The sequence below is a fragment of the Xenopus laevis genome, chromosome 1L, assembly GCF_017654675.1.
Source record: "Xenopus laevis strain J_2021 chromosome 1L, Xenopus_laevis_v10.1, whole genome shotgun sequence".
Lineage (NCBI taxonomy): Eukaryota > Metazoa > Chordata > Amphibia > Anura > Pipidae > Xenopus > Xenopus laevis.
The window spans coordinates 138,644,934-138,669,204 of NC_054371.1; the positions used below are offsets into that span (position 1 = coordinate 138,644,934).

At 37.5% G+C, this 24,271-nt stretch overlaps 1 protein-coding gene across 3 annotated transcripts in view; it reads left to right on the plus strand.

Moving 5' to 3' along the window:
• Positions 1 to 22,082, plus strand: part of pum3.L (pumilio RNA binding family member 3 L homeolog) — a 29,525-nt gene extending 7,443 nt beyond the window's left edge. For 2 of the 3 annotated variants that reach the window (NM_001088971.1, XM_018239447.2), the window contains 13 exon segments: positions 1,048 to 1,141; positions 1,804 to 1,870; positions 2,315 to 2,489; positions 3,439 to 3,542; positions 5,253 to 5,331; positions 6,377 to 6,475; positions 7,585 to 7,638; positions 11,297 to 11,377; positions 16,209 to 16,351; positions 18,394 to 18,616; positions 19,679 to 19,766; positions 20,319 to 20,409; positions 21,829 to 22,082. In NM_001088971.1, coding sequence (NP_001082440.1) covers positions 1,048 to 1,141; positions 1,804 to 1,870; positions 2,315 to 2,489; positions 3,439 to 3,542; positions 5,253 to 5,331; positions 6,377 to 6,475; positions 7,585 to 7,638; positions 11,297 to 11,377; positions 16,209 to 16,351; positions 18,394 to 18,616; positions 19,679 to 19,766; positions 20,319 to 20,409; positions 21,829 to 21,961 — 1,431 coding nt within the window. In that variant the 3' untranslated portion in view covers positions 21,962 to 22,082. 3 annotated transcript variants of the gene reach the window in all.
• Positions 22,083 to 24,271: the final 2,189 nt, after the last annotated feature.

Below are 24,271 nucleotides of genomic sequence, written 5' to 3' on the forward strand. Positions count from 1 at the left end.
CATGAAGTTTTCAGTGATTTATTGAAGCAATAAATCACTGAAAACTTCATGCAGACCTGTGTGCCGTGAGGTTCTTTCTACACTACTGTATTCAAATCAAAGCATAGTTGCTAGACTAATTTGGACTGATTGCTAAAATTTCAAACTGGAGAGCTGCTGAATAAAAAGTTAAGTAACTCAAAAACTACAAATAATAAGAAATGAAAACCAATTGCAAATTGTCTCAGAATATCATGTCACAAGGAAACTTCGGGCGACTTTGGAAAACGAAGCGCTCCATGTGCCATCCTGCCAGAGATTTAGATTCTAGCTGGGGGGGGGGCAGTTCGGGGAGATTAGTCGCCCAAAGAAGAGGCGTTTTGTTGCCAGGGCAACTAATCTCCCCAAATCTTCTCGTCTGTCTCTGCCCTAAACTAAAAAACTAATTGGGCTACTTAGCTCTCCAGTGAATCTTACATTATACACCATAATTTCACTCTTTTATATCATACTCAAAGTTAATTTAAAGGTGAACAACGTGAGCCTGTGGTCTCATGGTCCTTCCAAAATGCAGTACTACAAAAACATTCTTTACAATTTCTATAAATAATATTGCTGATTTTAACTCAATGGTACAGCCTGCCATTGACACAAAATTAGCAGCCTACGGAATACCCAGTTTGATATATCTACCCTATTATTCATAAATCCTAAAAATAAGCATATAGGAGCTTCTGACATAATCTGCAAGACTTAAAACTTTAGAGAAAAGGCAAAGTACAAAGTAGTTTAATTCAATGTAGAAATAAAAAAAAGTGATGTAAATTCCCCACTTACACTCTTTACATAAGTAAGGAGCAACCTTGTGAAAGTTATTAAACATAAGAGTCCCATCATATTGAATGAGTAAACAGATCAGTCATCGGATGCACCATGATAGACTCTCTTCCATGTCCCAAGTTCCTTCCCACTAATTCCAGAGACCCAAGTGGCCTTCCTTTCATCCATAACCACAGATGCTGTTCTAGGTCAAGGGCTAGATTTATATTTTGTTTTCTTTCTCTACAGATTGCTTTTGCTCATGACACAACCCGTGTTATCCAGTGTTACATAAAACATGGAAATGAAGAAAGGAGACAAAACGTTTTTGAAGAACTTAAAGGTTCTTTTTTTCTCCTTTTTTTCTCCGACTATTGTACATATACTTATTTCCTTAGCTGATAACTTTAATATTCTGGCTATGTGTACAGCATCTACTAGTGTTATATGTAGTCTAATAAAAGTACAAGGAAAGCCTACATCATTAGGGAGTGTAAAAATATTACGTTTTTCCTCGGGCCAGTGCTCCTTTTCAAAGAAAACTGCACTGGCCCATGGAAAAACTGTTCATGCCAACTTTTTCTTACTTTGCATCAGCAATTGGGCTATCTATATGTGTAGTCTAGTAAAGCTTTTCGGTTTTACTGTATTTTGTATGCGCAAATAGGAATCTGTAAAGTAAAATGCTGATGCAGTAGTTACACAGTTTTTCCACAGTCTGGTGCAATTTTCTTCAAACTGGGGGGAACATTTTGGCACCCCTCAGTAAACTGTGCTTTAACTGCCCCTGCCTTTTTACCCCAGTAGTTTTGTGTAGACTCTACTTGAGTCAGATGTTAGTAATCAACACTGAACATGAAATATGCCTATAAAATGTGTTTTTTATATGCCTTTAATAAATCAAACAGGATGTTAACAGTTAAGCATTATATAAGTTGTTAATTTGGAAACTGTAAAACTTGCTGCTTAGTTACTCTTTGTATTTTTTTTTGTTTTGTCATGCAGAACATATAGTAGACTTGAGTAAGTCAAAGTATGCCAGAAATATTGTGAGAAAATTTCTGATGTATGGGTAAGTTTGGAGGAAAAATAAAAATCTTGTTTTATTATTAAAAAAAAAAACCCTAAAAAGAATAGAGACATGTAATCATCCCATGTCTCTAGTCTCATCATCCACAAGGATATCTTGTGTGCTATATACAAAAATGAGTACAGTTACAGTTCAGTTATTGTTCTGTGTTCTTGCACATGTCTCTGTTGGGTAGGTAAGGGGGAGGTTGCTGGGGCATCTGGCATAGGTTTGCAGAGAGTCACTAATGTCCAAGTTTTTTTCGTTTGACCTAGGATGGTTTGTTTGTGACATTTAGGCCCATTATTCTGTGCATTACTGTTCGCATTGAATGAACAAAACAAATTGAAGAATACTAATACTATATATAGTCCATCAGACATAATACTAATAAATGAATACTGTGACATTACATTTTTTACTTAAATAACCTTTTCACATTGTCAGATCAAAAGCCCAAGTGGCTGAAATAATTAAGAGTTTTAAAGGGCAAGTAAAAAAACTACTCCGGCATTCAGAAGCTTCATACATTGTGGAGTATGCATACAATCACAAAGCCATCTTGGAGCAGAGAAATATGCTCTGCGAAGAACTTTATGGGAACACATTCCGCTTCTATAAGGTAAGAAGCCATGGAAACAAGCATACTCACTAAACATGAGCATAAAAGTAACCCATTTATAGTACAAAGCAAGATAGCTAGTTTTAAAGGGGAACTAAAGTCTAAAATAGAATAATGCTAGAAATGCTGTATACTAAAAATGAACTTACTGCCCCACAAGCCTAATAAAATAAATGATAGGGCATGTTTACTAACATTGGAGATAAATATTAGGAGAGACTTCTGAAGATGTTGCTCATGGCAACCACTCAATAATTAGATTTAAACAGCCATCTATATGTTAGAAAACAAAAGCAAAGATCTGATTGGTTGGCATGGGCAACATCTCCAGAAATCCCTCCAGATATTTATCTCCAATGTTAGTAACATGCCCCTTGAGCTTTCAAAGTTAGCCACAGGGGGTCACCATCTTGTAACTGTGTTAAACATCTTTGCAAGACCAAGACCATGCACATCCTCAGTGTGGTCTCAGCTGCTGTTGGGAGGTTAAGCTTAGGGATCACCATAAATTATCAAAACAGCACAAGTCAAATAATGTCTGCCATAAAAGCCGATACAGCAAGACTGATTAATTATCAGAATATGCAGACTGCACTTGATCTGCAGATACAAATCTCTACGCAGTCACCGGCTGCTGTACAGGGATACAAAGGTGCTTAAGTTCTGGGAAGGGAAGTCCCCCCCCCCCCCCCCGCTGTTTGAAAGTATGATCGTTTCCCTACAGAGCAGTTCGGGACAATCTGATGTTTCCTATCCTGAGCAGTCAGAGCAAGTAAAATGAAGGGGGGGGGGGTTGCACTGCATACAGTCAGGCTTCTTATTAAAACAGTACACAATTTTTAATTAAAATATGTTGGAGATAGATGTCTTTATCATTAAAAAAAGTAAAAAAATTGTATTTTATTTTTTGCCTTTACATCCCTTTAATCTGTAATTTGTTTTATTGCAGTCAGCCGTTCACCCATCTTTAGAGCAGGTATTAGAAGCTCAGCCAGAAAAGAAGGACTCTATCTTGGATGAAATGAAACAAATACTGGTGCCTTTAGCCCAAAAGTAAGTTACTAATTTTTTTAGATATGTAGATGAGACTGTTTGGAGCTGTGATTGACTTTAATGAAAATATGTTGCTAGCTTTTTAGGGATGAATACCGTATATACTTGTGTATAAGCCGACCCGAGTATAAGCCCAGGTACCTAATTTTACATACAAAAACTGGGAAAACTTATTGACTCAAGTATAAGCCTAGGGTGAGAAATGCAGCAGCAACTGGTAAGTTTCCCAAAATTTCTCTAAATAACAGATAGCTAGAATCTCAGCTGCCATAAAGCAGGACAGGACTGCTGCTTACAATGGGGATTAGATAGGACCTGTGCAGCCACTGGGACAGAATGCTCTGTTATACAAATAGCTAGAATCTCAGCTGTACCCCACTCGAGTTTACATACTATTGTATTTACAATACATTGCCTTCCAATAGCAGACACCTGTTGCTTGTTGACAATGCACTTTCCCAGAAGCATGGATCACCATGCGGCTTCCATTGCCGCCTCCTACAGACACCTGCTTTGCCCTGTTGGGTTCACACAGCACTACCCCAGCAGCCCTGAACAGATATTACCATTATTACGGTACTTATATGTGGCCCTACTCTCTGCTAGCAGCCCTATACATAGAGCTCACAGGCGGTCTACCCAAAGCACAATGCGTCATGTACAGTTGCAAGTGATGCACCACTTTGGTATATTAATCACCACAAACCTGCATTCAAATCACCCCTGCAACAGCAGATTTTCCGAGAGAGCCGTGGGCACTCTGCAAAGGTGTCGGAGCATCACTATCTCATCTAACAAGGGAAAGCAGCCGGAAATAGCCGAAGACTTCGGCTTTTAATGGCGCAGAGGATGGGAAGTATCGAACACTTACGGCAATGGAAGAAATGCGCAACATTGAAATAGTCGTAATGACTCACTTCACAAACTATTTCCTGAACGCGTGACTCATTTTCGCTTAGCGCTTCCGTCTTCACTGCCTGTTCGGCCGGGACACAGGCACTACTGGTAGCTCAGAATGGATGCCCTGGAATCGGAGAGCAGGCTCAGAGGTACAGGAGATCTCGTTTATGAGCAGGGGGCGGCGCTGAACTGATTCCCGCTCCCGGCAACTTTATATATATATATATATATATATATATATATATATATATATATAACACTGTAGTTTCAGCACTGAACAAGGACCCCCAATAGCAGCCCATTAGCGTGCCTGTCTGTCAGGATGAATAGGTTTAGGTGTCTGACCCGCGTATAAGCCGAGGTAGAGTTTTTCAGCACATTTTGGGTGCTGAAAAACTCGGCTTATACGCGAGTATATACGGTAGTCACATTTCAGGCTGTTCATTTCACTAGGCTAAGTAACTAAATCTGTTGCACATGATGTACACTGATGGGTAGGGAACATGGGATATATGAAGATGCAAAGTTCACTTTGACAAAATTGATGTTAAAAGTATGTTATGTTATTTAAGAAAATACTAAATTCACAAATGTGCTATTTGCAGATTACGGTTTTTAGTTGTTCAACTAACATAACTCCCCCCATTCAACCTTCACAACGGCTTTAAATACATTTTGGATATAATTGTGTAGAAACAACTTCTAAACAATGACTAAACATGCATGAATAATATGTTAATAGGAATACACAATTACTTTGTAGGATGGAGAAATTACTGAATAATCAGTTTTTTTGTGTTTGTCTTTTAGGGAGGCTGTGATTAAACATTCACTGGTGCATAAAGTATTCCTGGACTTTTTTAGTCAAGCAAGTCCCAAAATACGATCAGTAAGTACATATTCTTTTTATTATACACAAAAGCCATGAATATCTTGTAAATTATATCCTTAAGAAACAGTGAGTACTTATGTCATCAGTTATAAACGGTGAGTAGTGATGTCATTTGTGCCACATGACTCACTAAAACGTGTGTATTATAATAAATAAAGTACCCCCTGTTGCAAAATATGAGGATATTAGAAGTAACCTCGGAGTTCCATGACCTGTATAAAAAACACTCTGCGTTTCGTGTCACCCAGAGACACTTGATCATAGGCTATGATTGAGTGTTCCTGGGTGACACGAAACGTGTAAGGCTTTATCCTTTTAGACATAATGTAAAATAAAGAAATATATTTTTTTATATTAAATTTTTGGCTCTTGGATTCTGCTATTTGTTCGATGGATGTTCCGGAGTGGTGTCTGCCTGTCATTCAATTGCCATGTACTTTATTATATTACACAAGTTTCAGTGAGTCTTGACAGAAATTACATCACTAAGCTCCATTTATAATCAACGACATCACTAAGCAGCATTTATAAGGATATTATTTACAGGATATTCATGCCTCTTGTGTATTACATATTAGAGTATACTTTATCTTGCTGAATTTACCTGTCCCATGGATGCTCTAGTCTAGATTGTCTTTTATCTTCAACAATCATTTACCTTTGCTATAATTTTTTTTCTGATGACCATGCCTCGAGAAACAAGGCCTTTTTTTAAAAAAAAAATTTGTGTGTGTAATAACATAATTTTCCTTGTCTTTTCCTATGGTCTCAAAGAGCATGATTGTAGAAAAATATATTCTTTTCATTTATGTCAAAAGGACAAATTTATTGTGAGAATATATAATATAATAATATATAATATAACGTATTTCATTGTCCTAAGCTCTTTGTGACCCTAAACACTGGTCTTTTTCTGACGGCAAGCTTCCAAAAGCCTTTGCACCCCACCCCTCCAAGTATAGTTGCTCATTGTTCAATCCTAGAATAGGGGAGTGTTTTACGGTCTATTGCATAAAAACATCTTGTGTCTTTTTCTTAACAGGAAATGATTGAAGCTATCAGAGAAGCTGTAATGTATGCGATACATACCCATGATGGTGCTAGAGTAGGAATGCACTGTTTATGGCATGGCACCCCAAAGGTACTGTACATTTGTGGTAAAAATTTTGCCTTTTGACAATCTCTAATACTTATGTTACACATGAGAGTAAAAGAAGTCAAATGTAGGTAATTTTTATTTAAACACAATTATTTTAGCTACTTTATGGGGAACTCCGGCTTCCAAACCAAAATTTGATCAAGAGGCTCACACAACACAGAAACCCCTAATATACCCATTACTGTTACCTGTTTCTTCAAGTATGAATAAATGCCAATTTCTATGCTGAAATCCAGCTGTTTATCAGTTCTTCTCATTCTGCATCATTTGAAATCCTGGCAGGGAACGAGGGACTAAACACTGATGTTACAAATTGTAACAACTTCACCACAGCTTACAGAAAGAATGCAGGAACTACATAACCCACAATGCATTGCACTGTGATGTTCTATTCCTTATTGAGATCACATGTGCAGGGAATTGTGGGGTTTGGAGGATGCAGGCTAAGGACAACTGGCTGTTGATACAAAGTAACGGTAGTCAGCCAGCTCAGCAAAGTAGTCCGAAAGATCAGTAGAAGAGGGGGGCTCGGCTTAGGGAATTGTCAGAAACCATTAAAAATCTGCATATTTTTTAATTGATGTATATTGCAAAGTTGCTTGAAATTATGTTTACTTTTCAAACAGCTTGTTATGTTTTTGTGGAGTTCCCCTTTAAGGAATACAATTTTTTCATTTGCTTTAAAGTAAGAAGATAGTGATTTCTAACTAATACAACCTGCATCATTACAAAAGCATTCAACTTGTGCTTTCAACTCTGCATAGCTAGTTTATTATCACAGGAATAATTCATTTGTAATTTTTCTTGGATGGAGCCTCAAAAAATTCTAAATCCTGAAAATCAACATTGTCCGAAATGAGCAGTGTTCCCCTGGTAATTCATACACATTCTATAGACCATCTGTAAAAAGCAAAGTAGTTGCGTTGCAAAATGCACTTTTTGTTTTCTTATTCAAATTTCACACTTCCCCTAAAGCATCTGTATTTATTTTAGACTGTGCGTGTAGTATATTTGTGTGAGGGTAAGTTATATACATAAGTTATATACATAATCAAAAAATGTAATTATTATATTACTTTTTTTTGTTGTAGGACCGAAAAGTAATTGCAAAAACTATGAAGACATATGTTGAAAAAATTGCCACAGTAAGTGATAAATATTCTGATATTGCAGTTTCAACTAATAGTAGTTGGTGTCACCAGTTATAAAAGGTGTTTTCATGTTGTAAAAAGTTATCTTGTCACTTCATGCGTTGGATTTTACCAGTTTGTTTATTGTGTTAATAGATTTCATGTTGTTTTTGTTAAATAACCTTTATTATTATTATAAATGTGTATTTATAGATCGCCAACATATTGCAGCGCTGTAAAATGTACACAAAATCACATGAATTACATACATAGCGACCAGTACCAGTACAAAAGATGAGGAAGGCCCTATGAAAAATAACTTAACATGTAAAAGGGGAAGGGAATGAGGCACAAGCTGTGGGAGTGGGCAAGAACAGAAATAAGAAAAGTGAGAGATGTAGCATATGGTATTGCATTTGGTAGCTAAACAGAATGAGGGTAGGCTTCTCTGAATAAATGTGTTTTAAGAGATTTTTTCAAAGCAGAAAGGTTGGGAGAAAGTCTATAAGACTGTGGGAGAGAATTCCACAGGAGGGGTGCAGCCCTTGCAAAGTCTTGAATGTGAGCATTTGTGAGGCGTTAATGAGAGAAGCGTTGAGGAGCAGGTCAATAGAGGAGCATAGTAAGCGATTGGATGAGTATCTAGAGATGAGTTCAGAGATGTAGGGTGGGGCAGAGTTATGAAGTACTTTGAATGCAGTAGGGTTCATTATGGACTGGAGAGGTGACAGTCTCTGGCGGGGAAGTCCAATTAAAGGGGTTGTTCACCTTCCAAGTGCTTTTTTCAATTCAATTCAATGGTCACACATAGAAAATAGAAAGTCATTTCTGGTGATCTATCTTAAAACAACTAGTTGTTTGAAGGTGAACCACCCCTTTAATAGAGTCTTACAGTAGTCTAGTTGAGGAATGAAGGACAGGGCAGAATCTAGGATAACTCCAAGACGCCGGGCCTGGGGAGATTGGGTGACAGAGAAATTGTTAATTATGATTGTTACTGGTGCTAGTTGGGGAAAAAAGAACCGTTTCTGTTTGAGAGGTTTCATTTTATGGTAGCGTTGTGACATCCAAGTAGAGATAGCAGGCAGGAGGAGACCCGAGTTAAGAGCTCGGAGAGGAGAGATAGATCGGAATGTTGTCAGCATAGAGATGATATTGGAAACCATATGAGTTGATTAGTTCTCCAAGGGAGGAAGTATAGTGAAAAATTAATAAGGGCCCAGGACAGAGCCTTGATGAACAGGAAGAGGTGGGGAGAAGATGATACTCCATTGTAAAAGACACTGAAGGAACTATTAGTGATGTAAGAAGAGAACCAGGACAGGGCCATGTCACAAAGGCCAAGTGCATGGAGGGATTAGAGGAGGAGAGGGTGATCAACAGTGTCAAATGCAGCCAAGAGATCAAGAAGCATTAGTAGTGAGAAGTGGTTGTTGGCTTTTAAAAGCTCATTAGTTAGTCCGCTTAAGGCGGTTTCAGTGGAGTATTGTTGCCTAAAACTAGATTGTAGGGGGTCCAGCAGGTAGTGTCAGAGAGCAATGTCTTTAGTCTATTATAAATTAGGTGCTCAAGTAGTTTAGAGATGAAAGGTAGCAGAGAGATAGGTCGGAGGTTATCAAGATTGGAGGGAAGAGAGGTTTTTTTCAGAATTGGGATGAGGAGCATGTTTTAGTTGAGAAGGAAAGATTCCAGTTGAGAGAGAAATATTACATAGATGAGTTAAAGCTTTGATTAGACAGGGATTGGCATTGCGTAGAAGTTGGGAAGGAACGGAATCAAGTGGGCAAGTAGTTAGGTGAGAGGAAGCCAAACGGTTTTGAGACTTCCTCATCAGTCACAGGGGAGAAGGAGCACAGAAGAGACTGGGGAGTGTGGAGGGCGAGTGGTGAATGTCTAGGGGGGGGGGGTTTAGTAGTGCAATGTCACTTCTGATGGTGTCCGTTTTGTTTTTGAAGTGCTCAGCAATATCTTGGTGGAGAAAAGTTGTGCAGGTTTTTTAGAAAGAGAGTTAAGAGTCTAGTAAAGTATGTTTGTTTGTCTTTGGAAAGGCTGATGTTGTAGGAGGGCAGGGCAGATTTGTATCTCCAGAAGTAAGCAGGATTTGCACCAGCGGCACTCAAGTGCATGTGAGTGGCTTTGGAGAGCTTTTGTATGAGCAGTATGCCAAGGTTGAGCTTGTACATTTTGTTTTGGCAGGGGTAAGCCCATTAAGTGCAGTGGAGTGTGCTGTAGTAGACAGAGGTTGCCAGATTAGGACAGGAGGTCGCTGTGATATTATAGTAAAGAGAGTCAAAGGAAGAAGATAGATGTGACCAGTCTAGTGTTTGCAAGTCATGGTATGTACATGTTTGGGGAATAGCAGGAGATGAGGAGGGAGTTAGTGAGAATTGAAATGTGATCATATTGTGATTAGAGAGGGGAAACAGTAAGTTGGTAAATTGGAAATTGAACAGAATCTGGTAAATATAAATATCATTTATCAATGATATTCATATGGCAAGACCCTCAGAGCCGTAATTATGAACAAATTTGTTCAACAGAACTAGAGGCAATATTTACAATGCCACCCTCAAGTTAATTTATAAATAAGCTAAAATGTAGTGGACCATGGACAGACCCCTTATACTCCTCTAACAACATTGGTCCAAGTGGAATAAAAATAAACCAATTACCATTCATTTTGACCTTTAGCCAGTTTCCATTCAGGTGCAACTGTATGCGTCAAAATTGACAGTAACGTTTTCAGTGGAACTGTATTATTTGGGTTAGCACAATCAAAAAAAAACACATCTATTGCAACCCCAAGGTTTTTGCTCACCCACTTGAAAAAACACATATATCTCACAGGATCTGTTACTCATAAAACCATGTTGGATGAGAACAGGAATCCTTTGGAATAATGGCTCCACACAGCATATTCTGCAATCTTTTGGTAAAATTCTAGTTAACCGTAAAGATTAGTTGTGTGGTGCGGCAACCAAAGAACTAAAATATGCTATGAATATCATCAGGTCCTGGACATTTGTTTATTTATTTTTTTTTAAAAAAAAGAATTTTTTAAAAACTCCTGAGTCAGTCAGGTACAATACAGGTATGGAATCCCATATCCAGAAACCTATTATCCAGGAATCTCTGAATTATAGGAAGGCTATCTGGCACAGAGTCAATTTTAATCAAATAATTACAAGTTTTAAAAGGGGCTTTCCTTTTTCTCTGTCGTAATAATACAGGAGTTTATACTAATTTGCATTAATCTATATTGGTGGCTAAACAGTCCTATTGGTTTATTTACTGTTTAAATTATTTTGTAGCAGATGTAAGTTATGGAGATCCAAATTACAGAAAGATCTCTTATCTTGGAAACCCCAGGTCCCAAGCATTCTGGTTAATAGATCCTACTTGTACTAGCACTTATTGAATTGAGCCACCATTTCTCACATTCTTCTCCAATTAATTATAAAATGTAAAGGCTTTAAATGTACCACCTGAGCTTTTCAAATGACGGATTTATTCTTCAAATAAAATTTAGGGCCCACTTCCCTGCTAACTGCGGTAGGACAATAAGTACCCCACTTTCTCTTATTTTGTAAGTAAGAAGCCAAGTTTCTAACAATAATAATAAAAAAAAACAGTGCTGCCGCCATTTTAATGTTTGCATTTCTTTTCATTACAGGGGGAATATTCCCATCTTGTCCTGCTGGCAATGTTTGATTGTGTGGATGACACCAAATTATTAAAACAGTTAATTCTTTCTGTGAGTATTTTTATTCTTTTGGAAGTATTATTTTTTTTAACTTCACAGTTCAGATTTTCTGAAACATAAACAAGGATTGCTTATGTTTTAAGGTTGGTAAAAAGCATTTATTCCCGATCACCCTGAACACTGGACTATCCAGCAGCAATGTGCCATAGACCTTACATTGCAAACCATTGGTGAACAGACTCTTTTGTACAATCTATAAGCAGACCGCAGTTGTTTTTGTGTGCTGCTTATATATATATATATATATATATATATATATTATATATATATATATATATATATATATATATATATATATATAATACACAAAAGCCATGAATATCCTGTAAATTATATCCTTATAAACGGTGAGTTCTGATGTCATCAGTTATAAACGGTGAGTTCTGATGTCATTTCTGTCACATGACTCATTGAAATTTGTGTATTATAATAAATAAAGTACCCCCAGTTGTAAAATATGAGGATATTAGAAGTTACTTCGGAGTTCCATGACCTGTATAAAAACACTCGGCCTTCGGCCTCGTGTTTTTTATATGGTCATGAAACTCCTCGGTAACTTATAATATCCCTATATTTTACAAAAGGGGGTACTTTATTCACTATATATATATATATATATATCTGTTCTGATTTGCAGCATCATATAATGTCTTATCTTTGTATTTCTGCTTGGTGTTTTTACTTTAGACAGTATGGGCTATAAGTCCTTCACTCTAGAAGAGTCAGTGCTGTTTTATAAAATTCTATTTTTCCTTAAGGGCTGTGTGTTTGCTTGAAAGGTTAAACTGCTATTTCCAAATCATATAGGAACAGTGCTACCATGGCAACTCCTGCCTTTTGAGACAAACATGAAAAAAAGTTTTCTTTTAAAAACAAGTCATTTTTTATTCACGTAACTAGCATCTACAATTAAAATGTATAATAAATAACCCTTAATGTGTACTTGTGCTCTTCCAACCAATCAAATGTTTGCTTTGATTGTTCTTTCTGAAACTGTGTGAACAAAGCTTGTAATTGGTTGGTTGCTAATTTGTTACTTCCTCACCCAGTAATCCTTCCTCACTGATATAGGGAATGATCTGAAAATCGATATATAATATAGGCGTTGTATGTTCCATAATATATATCTTAATACGCCATGCCCTGTTATACATCATGCTTAGTGATGTCATCTCCTATGATGTATTGCAAATTGTGAATTATAGAAAAAATGATGTACCCCCTGAAGTGAAATGTAATTATATTAGAAGTAACCTTGGAGTTCTATCGCCTGTATAAAAGCACTGCAGACTTGGGACTTTATATGATCATGGAAATCATTGATAACTTTGAATATACTTATAATTGTACAATATAGGCCACAAGTTAGTTTAGAAGCAGAGTATTTTCCATAGACAGCTTATTTAGCTCCCACCTGAGTGCATGGTGTTATTCTGATCTATTATTAAATGGCTTGACCGAATTCTCTTAATGCATGAGGTTGCAATTTTGCTAAAGTTAGCTCCCAAATCAGTAGTCTCATCGCCCATCCCATATTTATCTTGAACTTTTAGTAGAAGCCTTGTTAAGCTTTTATTTATTTAAATTTTGGGTACTGCTGTTTTGAAATGACATGTATTTTTACAGATTTCTGTAATGGAAATAATGGATTAGGCAGGGCTTAAGCACAGCAAGTGCAATAATTATCTTACCCAGCCACATCATGTACCATATTGGAATATACTTTTAGCTTTATCGTCCTTTTGTGTTTTACAAAAACATTTATTCTGGCACAGCGAGTACTGGGAACAGTGACAGGACTGAGCAGATGGCAGCAAGAGAGATTAATAAAAAAAAAAGAAGGGTGTCTTGCTTCAAGTCATTGGCAGAATACGGCCATACACCCGAGCAATTAGCATTTATTAATATCTACACAGCATGTGTTGGGAACACAAAATCATCATGATAACTGATATTATAGAATGATAATCTGTGGTTCTAAATATTCATACTAATTTTCCGAGAAACTATCATTAGTAGTAACGCACCTAAAATAATTCTTTATAAAAATGGAAACGTATACAAAATAAATGCTAGCGTCACAGTTATGGTAACTTTTATTATGTTATAGATTTAGCCTTATACATGATCCTATCTCCGGAGTTGGGTCCTAAATATTTCTTGCAAGGCCACAGGCAACCATCCTTCCTTCAGCTGCACTGCCCTGCTATAGATAAAAACTATACATTTGGCCATTTGCAAAAAGGCATCTCGTTTTATAAAAAAAATGTTTTACTCCAACAAGGGAGGTCTTGAATAGAAAGTTAAGAGATAAAGCATAATATTATTACTGAGATTGTAGTCCAGAAATATGCCATTAACCATAGCAACCAGATAGCACTTTAAACCTTGGAAAAGAATATTGACACATGATAAAAAAGGTGTGTTTAAAACTAAATGTAATTTCATAGTTACTTTTTTTTCATGCTCTTTAGCTGCTTTTTCATCCATAAATGGCAAATTCTGTGCGGTAGATTCAGAAGTGCTTATTGACAAGCAACATTTCTCATTAGCAATTATTAAGGACAGTCGCATTGAGCCACCTCTTGGTTATTAGTGTTAATTTGTCCTTTCAATGACTGGATTACATTGGGCATTTCCACAGTTGCCTTTTATGTACAGTTTTTTTCTTCTAATCCAGAAACTATGCTCTTTCCTGCCAAAAGGAGGAGGAGCAACGAATGTTGCGGTCATTAGGCAGTTCTTTTACTATACATAATTAGAACATGTTTGTGATTATTGTCCTTAATTGTTCCACCATGGTGCACATCAGAGATTTCATCCTTACCCTTCAGGATACTTCTGATTATAAATGTGTAGTGAATCCATGTCTCTTGTCAAAGGCAGGCAGTGACTTTCCAGTAAACAACTTCAGAAGCTTCTTTGCACATAAAAGTAGCTTCTGAAGAGCGGAACAAGAAAGCATTGTGTCAGGCACGTTACAGTCAGAGTTCCAGGCACACTTTTGATTTCTTTCCTCTAATTTTAAAGGGGTTGTTCACCTTTAACTTTTAGTATGATGTAGAGAGTGATGTTCTGAGACAATTTGCAATTAGTTTTCATTTTTTGTGGGTTTTTCTATTTATTTTATTTGCAATTTCAGCAATCTGGTTGCTAGGTTTAGCAAAAATAACCCTAGCAACCATGTATTGATTTGAATTAGATACTGAAATATAGGTCTGAATAGAAAACGTTGTAATAACAATACATTTATAGCCTTACAGAGCATTCGTTCTTTAGATGAGGTCAGTGATCCCACCCATTTGAAAGCTGGAAAAAGTCAGAAGAAGAAGGCAAATAATTAAGCATATTTTTAGTTTAGAATCTTTCATGGTTAACTCACTGGGTCTGTAACTGTTATAGCTGGCCCAAATGCTATAGCCACTACCTTCTCTAGCTTTTATCTTTAGAGCCATCCAACCATCTCCTCTTCCAACGCCTTCATTCTCCTGTCTCACTTCCAGCCCCTGCCAATTCTCCACACATTTTTTTGCCCCTTAAACCCAAACCCCATAGCCCACCAGCTCCACTACCAAATTACTTTGCTGGTCAGTTCACTCTCTCTGCCACCCACCTAACCACTCCTTCCCTCATAATTCAGCTTCTGTTGGTAACTTAGGTAGTGTACATATAAACCTCTTATCCAGAAAACTCAAATTCCAGGAAAGCCATCTCCCATAGTCTCTAATTTAATCAAATATTTAAAAGATTATATATATACACACACACACACACACACACACACACACACACACACACACACACACACACACACACACACACACACACACACACACACACACACACACACACACACACACACACACACACACACACACACACACACACACACACACACACACACACCACACACACACACACACACTATATATATCTATATCTATCCACCTGAGGAAGGCTCTGAGTGCATTTTTTTTCTGCAGTTTGATTTATATAAAGATATATATATATATATATATATATATATATATATATATATATATATATATATATATATATATATATATATCTCAAACTGCAGAAAAAAATGCATATACATACATACATACATACATACATACATACATACATACATACATACATACATACATACACACACAATCCTATTGGGTTTGTGTTATGTTTAAATGATTTTTTTAGTATATTAACGTTATGACGATCCAAATTACGGAAAGGTCCCTTATACAGAAAACCCCAGGTCCTGAGCATTCTAGATAACAAGTCCCATACATAAACAGATGTCAAATTTCATTAACTTTAATTCATCCAGTGCCTTTTATAAATAATAAATACTATTATTTCTACTGCATGGCTATACATCCTGCTGATTATATGTGCCATCTTGTATGCTGTAGCACACACATCTGCAAACAGGAAGCCTTGATGTGGTTGAGAGCCTTTTAAAGTGTAACTTAAGTAGTCTAATCCAGTGCCACAAACCACCCAGGAAAAGACTATTTATTGCTCCCAGTGCGCTATTTACATTTGACTTTTTTGCGAGTATGTGTTTACTCTAGTGAAGCATCTGGTTTTGTTTTCCTCCAGAGGGAAAATCGACCCATGAAAGATTAAATTGCGCTATCACCGCTGCTAAGCAGGCCAGATTTCTATTTAATCATAAAGTTGAAGTCATAAATTGAAATTATTGATTTGTTTTGAAAGCAGTCTGTTTGCTTTTTTTGTCAGGACAGCAGTCTCAGACATAGAATTGAATTTCTTTAAAGATATGCCATTGTAAATAACCTTATTTCTCTTCTTTTAGGAACTAATCAGCTCTTTGCCCAACATAATAAATGATAAATATGGGCGGAAGGTACTGCTGTATCTGCTGAGTTGGAGAAGTCCTGCCCATTTTGTACCTGAAATCATAGATGTTCTCAAGCAGGGGGATGGCAATGCACACAGGTAAACACGCTGCTGGGGCTGTATTAGAGCATGAATGATTAATACTGCTTCAGCAGACAGATATATTAATATCAAGACATTTGCTTACATATTCTATTGTGTTCTGTTAATGAATCTAAATCTGAATGCCAATGCTTTCTTTCTGTGTATGTCACAGTCATACTGTTTGCTTCTGTTTGATCTCTGAACTGTCTACTGAATCTGCCAGAGCTTCCTACAGAGCCACCCACTGCTAACTTGTTATATTGAACACTAACTAAATAACCAGGCAGAAGATCAATGGCTCCAGCTGACATCTAACTGAATGCAGTGGGAAAACCATATTAAAGGCTATAACCTGTTTGCCTTTATATCGTTTTTATCTTCCTTGTATATCATCAGACCAGGTAATCAAATAAAGCATACTCACAGGTCAATTTTGGACTCAATTTGCCAGTGGGCAATCACTTGAATGTGGCCCCTATTACATTCAGGTCAGACATGTCCTTTTCCCAGTGGGGGATAGTAATGTACAGTCACAGTCTGTAAAAACGACCTAGTACATGAGCCGCTTATGATTGCTGGCAGAAAATTCTTTTTCTTTATGGCAGTGCTGTCCAACTGGCAGCTGGCCCGTGGCCCCCCTTGTGTGGCCTCCACATGATAGTATGACTGCTTACCTTGTGTAAATTTTAAAAGGTACCAGTACTGATATTAACTGGCCCCTGCATTGATTACACCTCAAATTCAGACTTTAAACTCCTGTATTGTTCACACATGTAATCCCCCCTGCATTGTTCACACCTGTAACACTTCTATTATTCACTACCCTAAAGCCCTGTACTGTTCACACTTTAGACCCAGACTGAAAGTGCCCACATTGTTCCCTTCTGTTCACACCTCCTACAAACTGCTGGAGATGGAGCATAGTATGAACAGTTCATCTTCGAGTGGTCCTAATGGGTTTCCCTGTCTCCTGCTGTATTCTGCCTGCTCTATGCTCCCTCTGTGTGACATACTCTGCCTCCCCTATGCTCCATCTGTGTACCATACTCTGCCTGCCTTATGCTCCTTGTGTGTGCCATACTCTGGCTGCCCTATGCTACCTGTGTGTGACATACTCTCCTGCCCTAAGACACCTGTGAGATGTAAGCCTGGTAGGGTTTGTTCTGGGGGTTTGTTTGCACTTGAAATTGTTGTGTTTAACCACGTTCTTGGGAGGGGGCTGCTGTGTTATCCACAGGGGAGGATGAGGCATATGGATTTAAGGGTATGTCTTAATATACATTTTTTCACATAAGAGTGATCAGTGATATCCCTGCAGTGAGCACTAACCATTTGGTTTTTTGGTGTGCTACCACCATTAATGTAGACATGGTCTTGTGGGAACATAGGTGTGGTTTAAAGTAGGTGTGGTTTAAAGTTGGAAGTGGTCAACACAGGCTTCTATTAACAGCCCTCCACCACGTAGGCCAGAACAATTCCGGGCCCTTGGTACCACAGAAGTTGGACAGCACTGCTCTATTGTAACTGGAGATGTAGGAGCAGGTATCAGCCATTAAATATGATGTGTATACAGCATCTTGCTCACTCAAAGGTTATCTGTGATATTTCTATTTCAAAACTGTGAAATGCAAAATGATATTTAACTTTGACACAGATTCAAGTTAAATAAATCATACAGTTTATAAATACGAGCCTGGTAAATGGTACCTCATACCTGATAAAGTTTCGCTACTATAACTTCCCAGGGAGCATTCCATTTTGGGAAGAAGCAAAATCTGCTTTGCAGGGAAGTATCAAGGATGCATATTTTACTAAGATAGTGTCTAATACATGAATTTAGTTTTTTTATGATCATGCTTTTATACAGAAACTGTTTGATTGTAGCTACAGCACCTATTTAAATGTATTTAAACTGTGCCCTGTTTAGTATTTGCCTCTTGTACATGGAATCTCCATTGCTGTTCTTTTGCAAATAGTTGTGCTGTACATTTCTGTACAAAAGCCCCTTTAGACACATCGGGTTTGGTCTGATAATATTACATCTTGTTTGTATACAGCAAGAAAGATGCCACTGTACGACACCAGGAGTTATTGGAATCCGTATCTCCGCCCTTACTTAAATATTTGGAGGAGCACATACAAGAAGTGGTGCTGCAGAATGCTCTGTGCAGCATGGTTACCGGCATTCTGTTGTGTGCACTCGGAGATCCCCAGCCTGTAATGAATGCTATAGCCAGCATGGCAGCCGAGGAGTTTGTGCCAGGAGGCAAAGAAGGACAGGTAATTAGTAATGTTTCTTGAGACATTATCTTTCTTACAACCCAACCCTTAGGGGCCCATTTACTTAGCTCGAGTGAAGGAATAGAGGAAAAATAGTTCGAATTTCGAATGTTTTTTTTGGCTACTTCGACCATCGAATGGGCTACTTCGACTTTGAATCGAACGTTTCGAACTAAAAATCGTTCGACTATTCAACCATTCGATAGTCGAAGTACTGTCTCTTTAAAAAATTCTTCGACCCCCTAGTTCGCCACCTAAAAACCAACCAAGGCCAATGTTAGCCTATGGGGAAGGTCACCATAGGATTCCTAACAATTTTCTGAATATCCTTCGATCGAAGGATTTAATATCCTTCAATTCGTTCAATTCGAAGGATTTAATCGTTCCATCGAACGATTATTCCTTCGATCGTAGGAATAACGCTAAATACTTAGATATTCGAAGTCAAAGGATTTTACTTCAACGGTCGAATATCGAGGGTTAATTAACCCTCGATATTCGACCCTAGGTAAATGTGCCCCTTATAGTCAGGCCTTTGGGAAAACATCAGTATAACTTAAAAAACCTGCTCTGCAAGGCTACAAATAAATTGTTATTGCTACTGTTGATTATTCATCTTTCTACTCAGGCCCTCTCCTATTAATATTCCAGTTTATTATTCAAATCAGTGTGTGGTTGCTAGGGTAATTTATAACTGGAGAGCTGCTGAATAAAAAGCTAAATAACTCCAAAACCACAAATAATAAAAAATGAAAACCAATTGCAAATTGTCTCATAATATCACTATTCATCATACTAAAAGTTAACTCAAAGGTGAACAACCCCTTTAAACATCAATTAAACTATGTAGGATTGCTTTGCTTCTAATAAGGATTCATGCAGCTTAGTTAACTTTAAGTACAAGAAAAGTTTAATTGCTTAAAATTGGATAACAGGTCTGCGGATAGGATCCCATACCTCTTAATGCAGCAATAATGTAACAGGATTGTCCTTCTGTAGCAAAAGTGTATGCAGGCCTCTTTATTAGTATGGAAGAGACTGATGCCTCCTTTCTGTTTGAAGCTTCACATTGTAGAACATCCTGCAGGTCACCTGGTACTGAAGTGGTTGCTAAAGCAAGATAAAGACATGAAAGAGAAAGGTAAAGAAGGTAAGATGCACACTGGGCACACAATGTGTTTTCTCTACTTTCCCCACCTATTCTGCTTTTATATCAGACTACTTGGCACTATATCAATACACATGCAGAAACATCTTTGGGCCAGTGTTCTGCTTTTCATATACATATAAACAGCAGGCAACAAGGTTTATATTTTTCACTATTAAATAGATTATTTGTCTCTGAAATGACCAAAATCAGATATTTTTTTGTTTTCTAGCATAATGCACTACTTATTTAATTTGATTTTGACATATTTATTCTTTTCTTGGTCATTTATTCAGTTAATGAGGAAAATCTATTTTATTTTAGGTTCTGCACACACACCCTTATTTAATTCTAGTGTAGGTGACTGCAAGTCTTTTAGGGGTATATCATTGCCATATGACTGCTGAACATATGATCACATCCAGCATCCCTGAAACAGAGGGCAAAGCATTGAACAAGAGGTTTTTACAACATTAGTTCTGTTTTAAAATGCAACATAAGTCAGGAATGTATTGTGTGTTATTAAGTTTAATTAACTCTTCTGTCTTCACATAGGCTGCTTTGCCAGAACCCTGGTGGACCATGTAAGCATAGAAAAACTCAGTCAGTGGGCACAAGTGAACAGAGGGGCAATTGTACTTTGCTGGTAAGGAAATGCCTATGAATGTAAAATAATTATTGTTTGTAAGCTTGATTGTGTTGTATTAAGTAGATGAGAAAGTAGAGGTATTGACTACAAGCATATAAAGAGGGGCTATGCTGTCACTGCTATACTAAATCCATTGAACTGCAGAGGAATTTTAAGTCGATCCCTAAGCTCAGTAAGTGACAGCAGCACAGAGCATGTGCAGTGAATCAGCAGAAAAGAAGATTGGGAGCTACTGGGGCATATTTGGAGTCACAGATCTTTACTGTTAAAGGGTGGTGGTTGCCTTGGGCTGGTACAGAAGCCCAAAATATAATGCGCAACATTTCTAGCCTACTTCTTTGGTAAAGTTTTAGTTCTCTTTTAAAGAGGGAGAATCAGGCTTTGGGTTTCATTATGGAGACACAAACATTTTTTGTTTTTCGTTTTTTAGCATTAGGAACTGCTAGGAGGGGTCATGGTGTATTGTGGGGAGAAATCATGAGCCTTTTTAGCAAATGATCCATAATTCTTTGGGTGCTTTGTTCAGATCATGTATTGATATATTTTATTTTTCTTCAGAAATTGTATAGCAAGTATCTAAAATTCTAAATTGACAAGCAAATGTTGTAATATTCTCATAAGGAATACTAAAATAATGTTTTGTCTCAAATTCCCATATCCAATAAACACCAAATGTGCAGTTCACTTTGCTGGACGATTCATATTTGTATTGATTGTCTTGCAATAAATAATCAGTGAAGGTATCTGTCGGTATAGTTATCTTGCTTATGTTTGTCTCTGTGTCCTGGGAAAGGTCACATGTTATGTTAATTCCCTAATATCAAACTGCACTCTTCACCCTTCCCTGTATAATCCTTGTTCAGGAAAGTCTTACAAGGTTATAGTATTGATGCCTCAGACATTGCAATTAGAGAGCCCAGTGGCTGCACTGCTTATATATAAACTAACTCACAGCTTGAGCAGAAGGCTTCTTGTTTTGTCATTTTCCTTCTGCAGTAAATGACTTCCATGTTAGATGATAATCATTAGCGCTTCTTTCTTTAGTACTGACCTGATGGAACACTGCGATTCTATCTCTCATAGCAGGAGAGTTAATGAGCAGTGGCTTCAGCAACCTTTGGCCCCTAATTCGCACATACTACATGGGAAATATTAGAACTCAGTGGGACATCTTGTGCATTTTCTATATAATCATGTATTGTATTTATGTAATGATATCAGTCATCTAAAGAAAATGTAAATGAAACTGAAACATGTGAACAAGGCACCCAGTTTGACCATTAAAATGCAGCCCAGTCTATTTTTCACCTAAAAGTGCCTTGTTATTCCAAAGAAGTTTTATTGAACCAGTAGAGCTTAAAATATCTGTTTATTTGATTGTGTATTTATTGTATTATGCATTTGTTTTTATTCTAGTCTTCTTCAGAGTTCAGATGAAGATATTGCTACACAAGCAAAAAATGGACTCAAGGGACTTGTATCCAAACCAAAAAACTCCACCAACACAAAGGCAATCGAGGCCTTAATAGAACAGTTAAACTCTCCCTAGTGATGGCGTCGCCTGTGAAGTTAGATAATTGTGTTTGTGTAAAACTGAAATGATCTATCCTTTTGTCGGTTGTGGGAGACAGTACGAATGTTTTATATTTATAAATAAAACTCTTCCCACAGCTCTGCCTGGGCCTGGTACTTATTTTGGTAATAATCCCTATATTCTGAGGGAAATAAGCAGTTTAGGGTTTTTTTGCATATTTCCTGACTGCCCAGCATATTTAAGTGAGCAGCTACATTGTGACGCAAATATAGTTTTTGTAGACACCCTGAAAATAAACACAACACATATGTATCAATTTAAAATCTCACTCTAAAAACACAGACAATAGTCCTGACCTAAGTAATAGATCACACATATCCAAGATCATTTACAGTTGTGTTTGCTTTGTGCTTCAGTTTTATGCATTCCACAGCATAGCAATAAAGTGCTAATGAATTCAGTTCCCCCTCTGTGCCCATGGGAACCAATAAAGACTGAACTGATCATTTTTCTGCATTCGCTGTTGGTATTTGCTCTTGTGGGTTAAAACCCTCATGGCAAAATGAAATCATTTATTGTTTGAGTTGCCACGAGGAACACTTGAATCTCCAGCACTTGTAAACACTGCTGGGTATGCATTGCTAAGTTAAGCAGCAAGAACCAGGGGCATTGCCACAATGTAAAGGCAACAGTGACAAGTGTTGGTTAATAAAAACTGCCAGTTATTATTGTAGGCTGCAACTGCATAAAACTGGTGGCAAGGTTGTGCAACTTGTGATTTGTGAAAAAGAAAAGCAGTCAGGAGGCATTGTCCAAACTGGAGGATCTTCCAGCATCACTATACATGAATAGATATCTCTTAAAGGAGAAACAAACCCTTAATAAGAAAAAACCCTACCCTACATAGACACCCCCTCCCTCCTTCCCCCCAGCCTAGCTGCCCCCCAGGCAAATGTCCTTAACTCCTTACTTACCCCTCCATGCAGATTCTGTCCAGCGTAGTTCACAGGTGCCATCTTCTTCTCTTCCGGAAACTTCGGAATGAGACCGGCGCATGCGCAGTTGGAGCAGTTTTCTGTTTTGCGACAACTGCGCATACCCGAAAATCCCTTCAATTGCGAAGCGCCGGTCTCATTCCGAAGTTTGCCAAAAAGCGGCTGAAGATGGCCATGAACTCAGCTGGACAGAATCTGCATGGAGGGGTAAGTAAAGAGTTAAGGACATTTGCCTGGGGGGCAGCTAGGCTGGGGGGGAGGGGGGTCTATGTAGGGTAGGGTAGGAGTTATTTTTATTATGGATTTATTTCTCCTTTAAAAATAGAGGCGTGGAACGTTTAATTGAGAATGCTTAAAGGGCTTATTAACCTTTAACTTTTAGTATGATGTTGAGAGTGCTATTCTTAGAATTTGCAATTGGTCTTCATTTTTATTATTTTTTACATTATTTAGCTTTTTGTTCAGCAGCTGGTTGCTACGGTGCAATTTGGGTGCAATTTGCCATGTTATATATTCATTCCTAGCAAAAGTAAACCTTTGTATTCTAATGACACTTCCTTTAAATGCACCTTTCTGTAAATCCGCAGTATAGGTCATGCCAGCGGTGTCATTACACTTAGCTGGAAAGATATGTCTAAGCATTAATCAGATTAGAGAAAGTACATCTTTGCAGGAGCTACTGTTGTAAGAACAAAGGGAAAGGCTTTATCAAGCTACTGAGATCACCAGAATCACTCCTGAACATTGTGCAACGCTGGTACATGCTGCCCCCAAAGACTTGCTCTTTTGCTGCAAAACATGTGATATTGTGGGTACTCCTTTCTTTTGTCTAACGTAAAAAAAAATTCTGTGCTTTAAAAATAGGAAAAAATGGTGGGATAGAATTTGTCAAGTGTCTAATTATAAAAACTAGGATTCAGTAAAATCAATGCAATCTATTTGTTTATAATAAAACTATTTTTATCATACAAGGATGTTGGAAATCGTCTGAGTTGTGTATTGCAGGTGTGTGCCAATGATTGTGAGTTTGTGTGCTTCAGTTGGATTGCTGTCTCCTTCAGGAACAATGATGTTCTGATTACATGCAGTCCTATGTTAATCAATCCTAAGAACCGTAGGAGGAAATAGCAGTAGGGACAGAATACGTTTATGTATAGTAGCAGTAGCAGTAACAGCAAGTGGTGTGATACGAAAAAAATATTATTTAAAAACAGAATTAAACTAGGATCTTGTCAGGGAATGGCAAAAACATTGTAGGGCTTCATTTTTTGAGAGTCAAGGGTATTACAGTATGATAGAAAAGTTTTCATTGGAATTTGGAGTGGAGCTG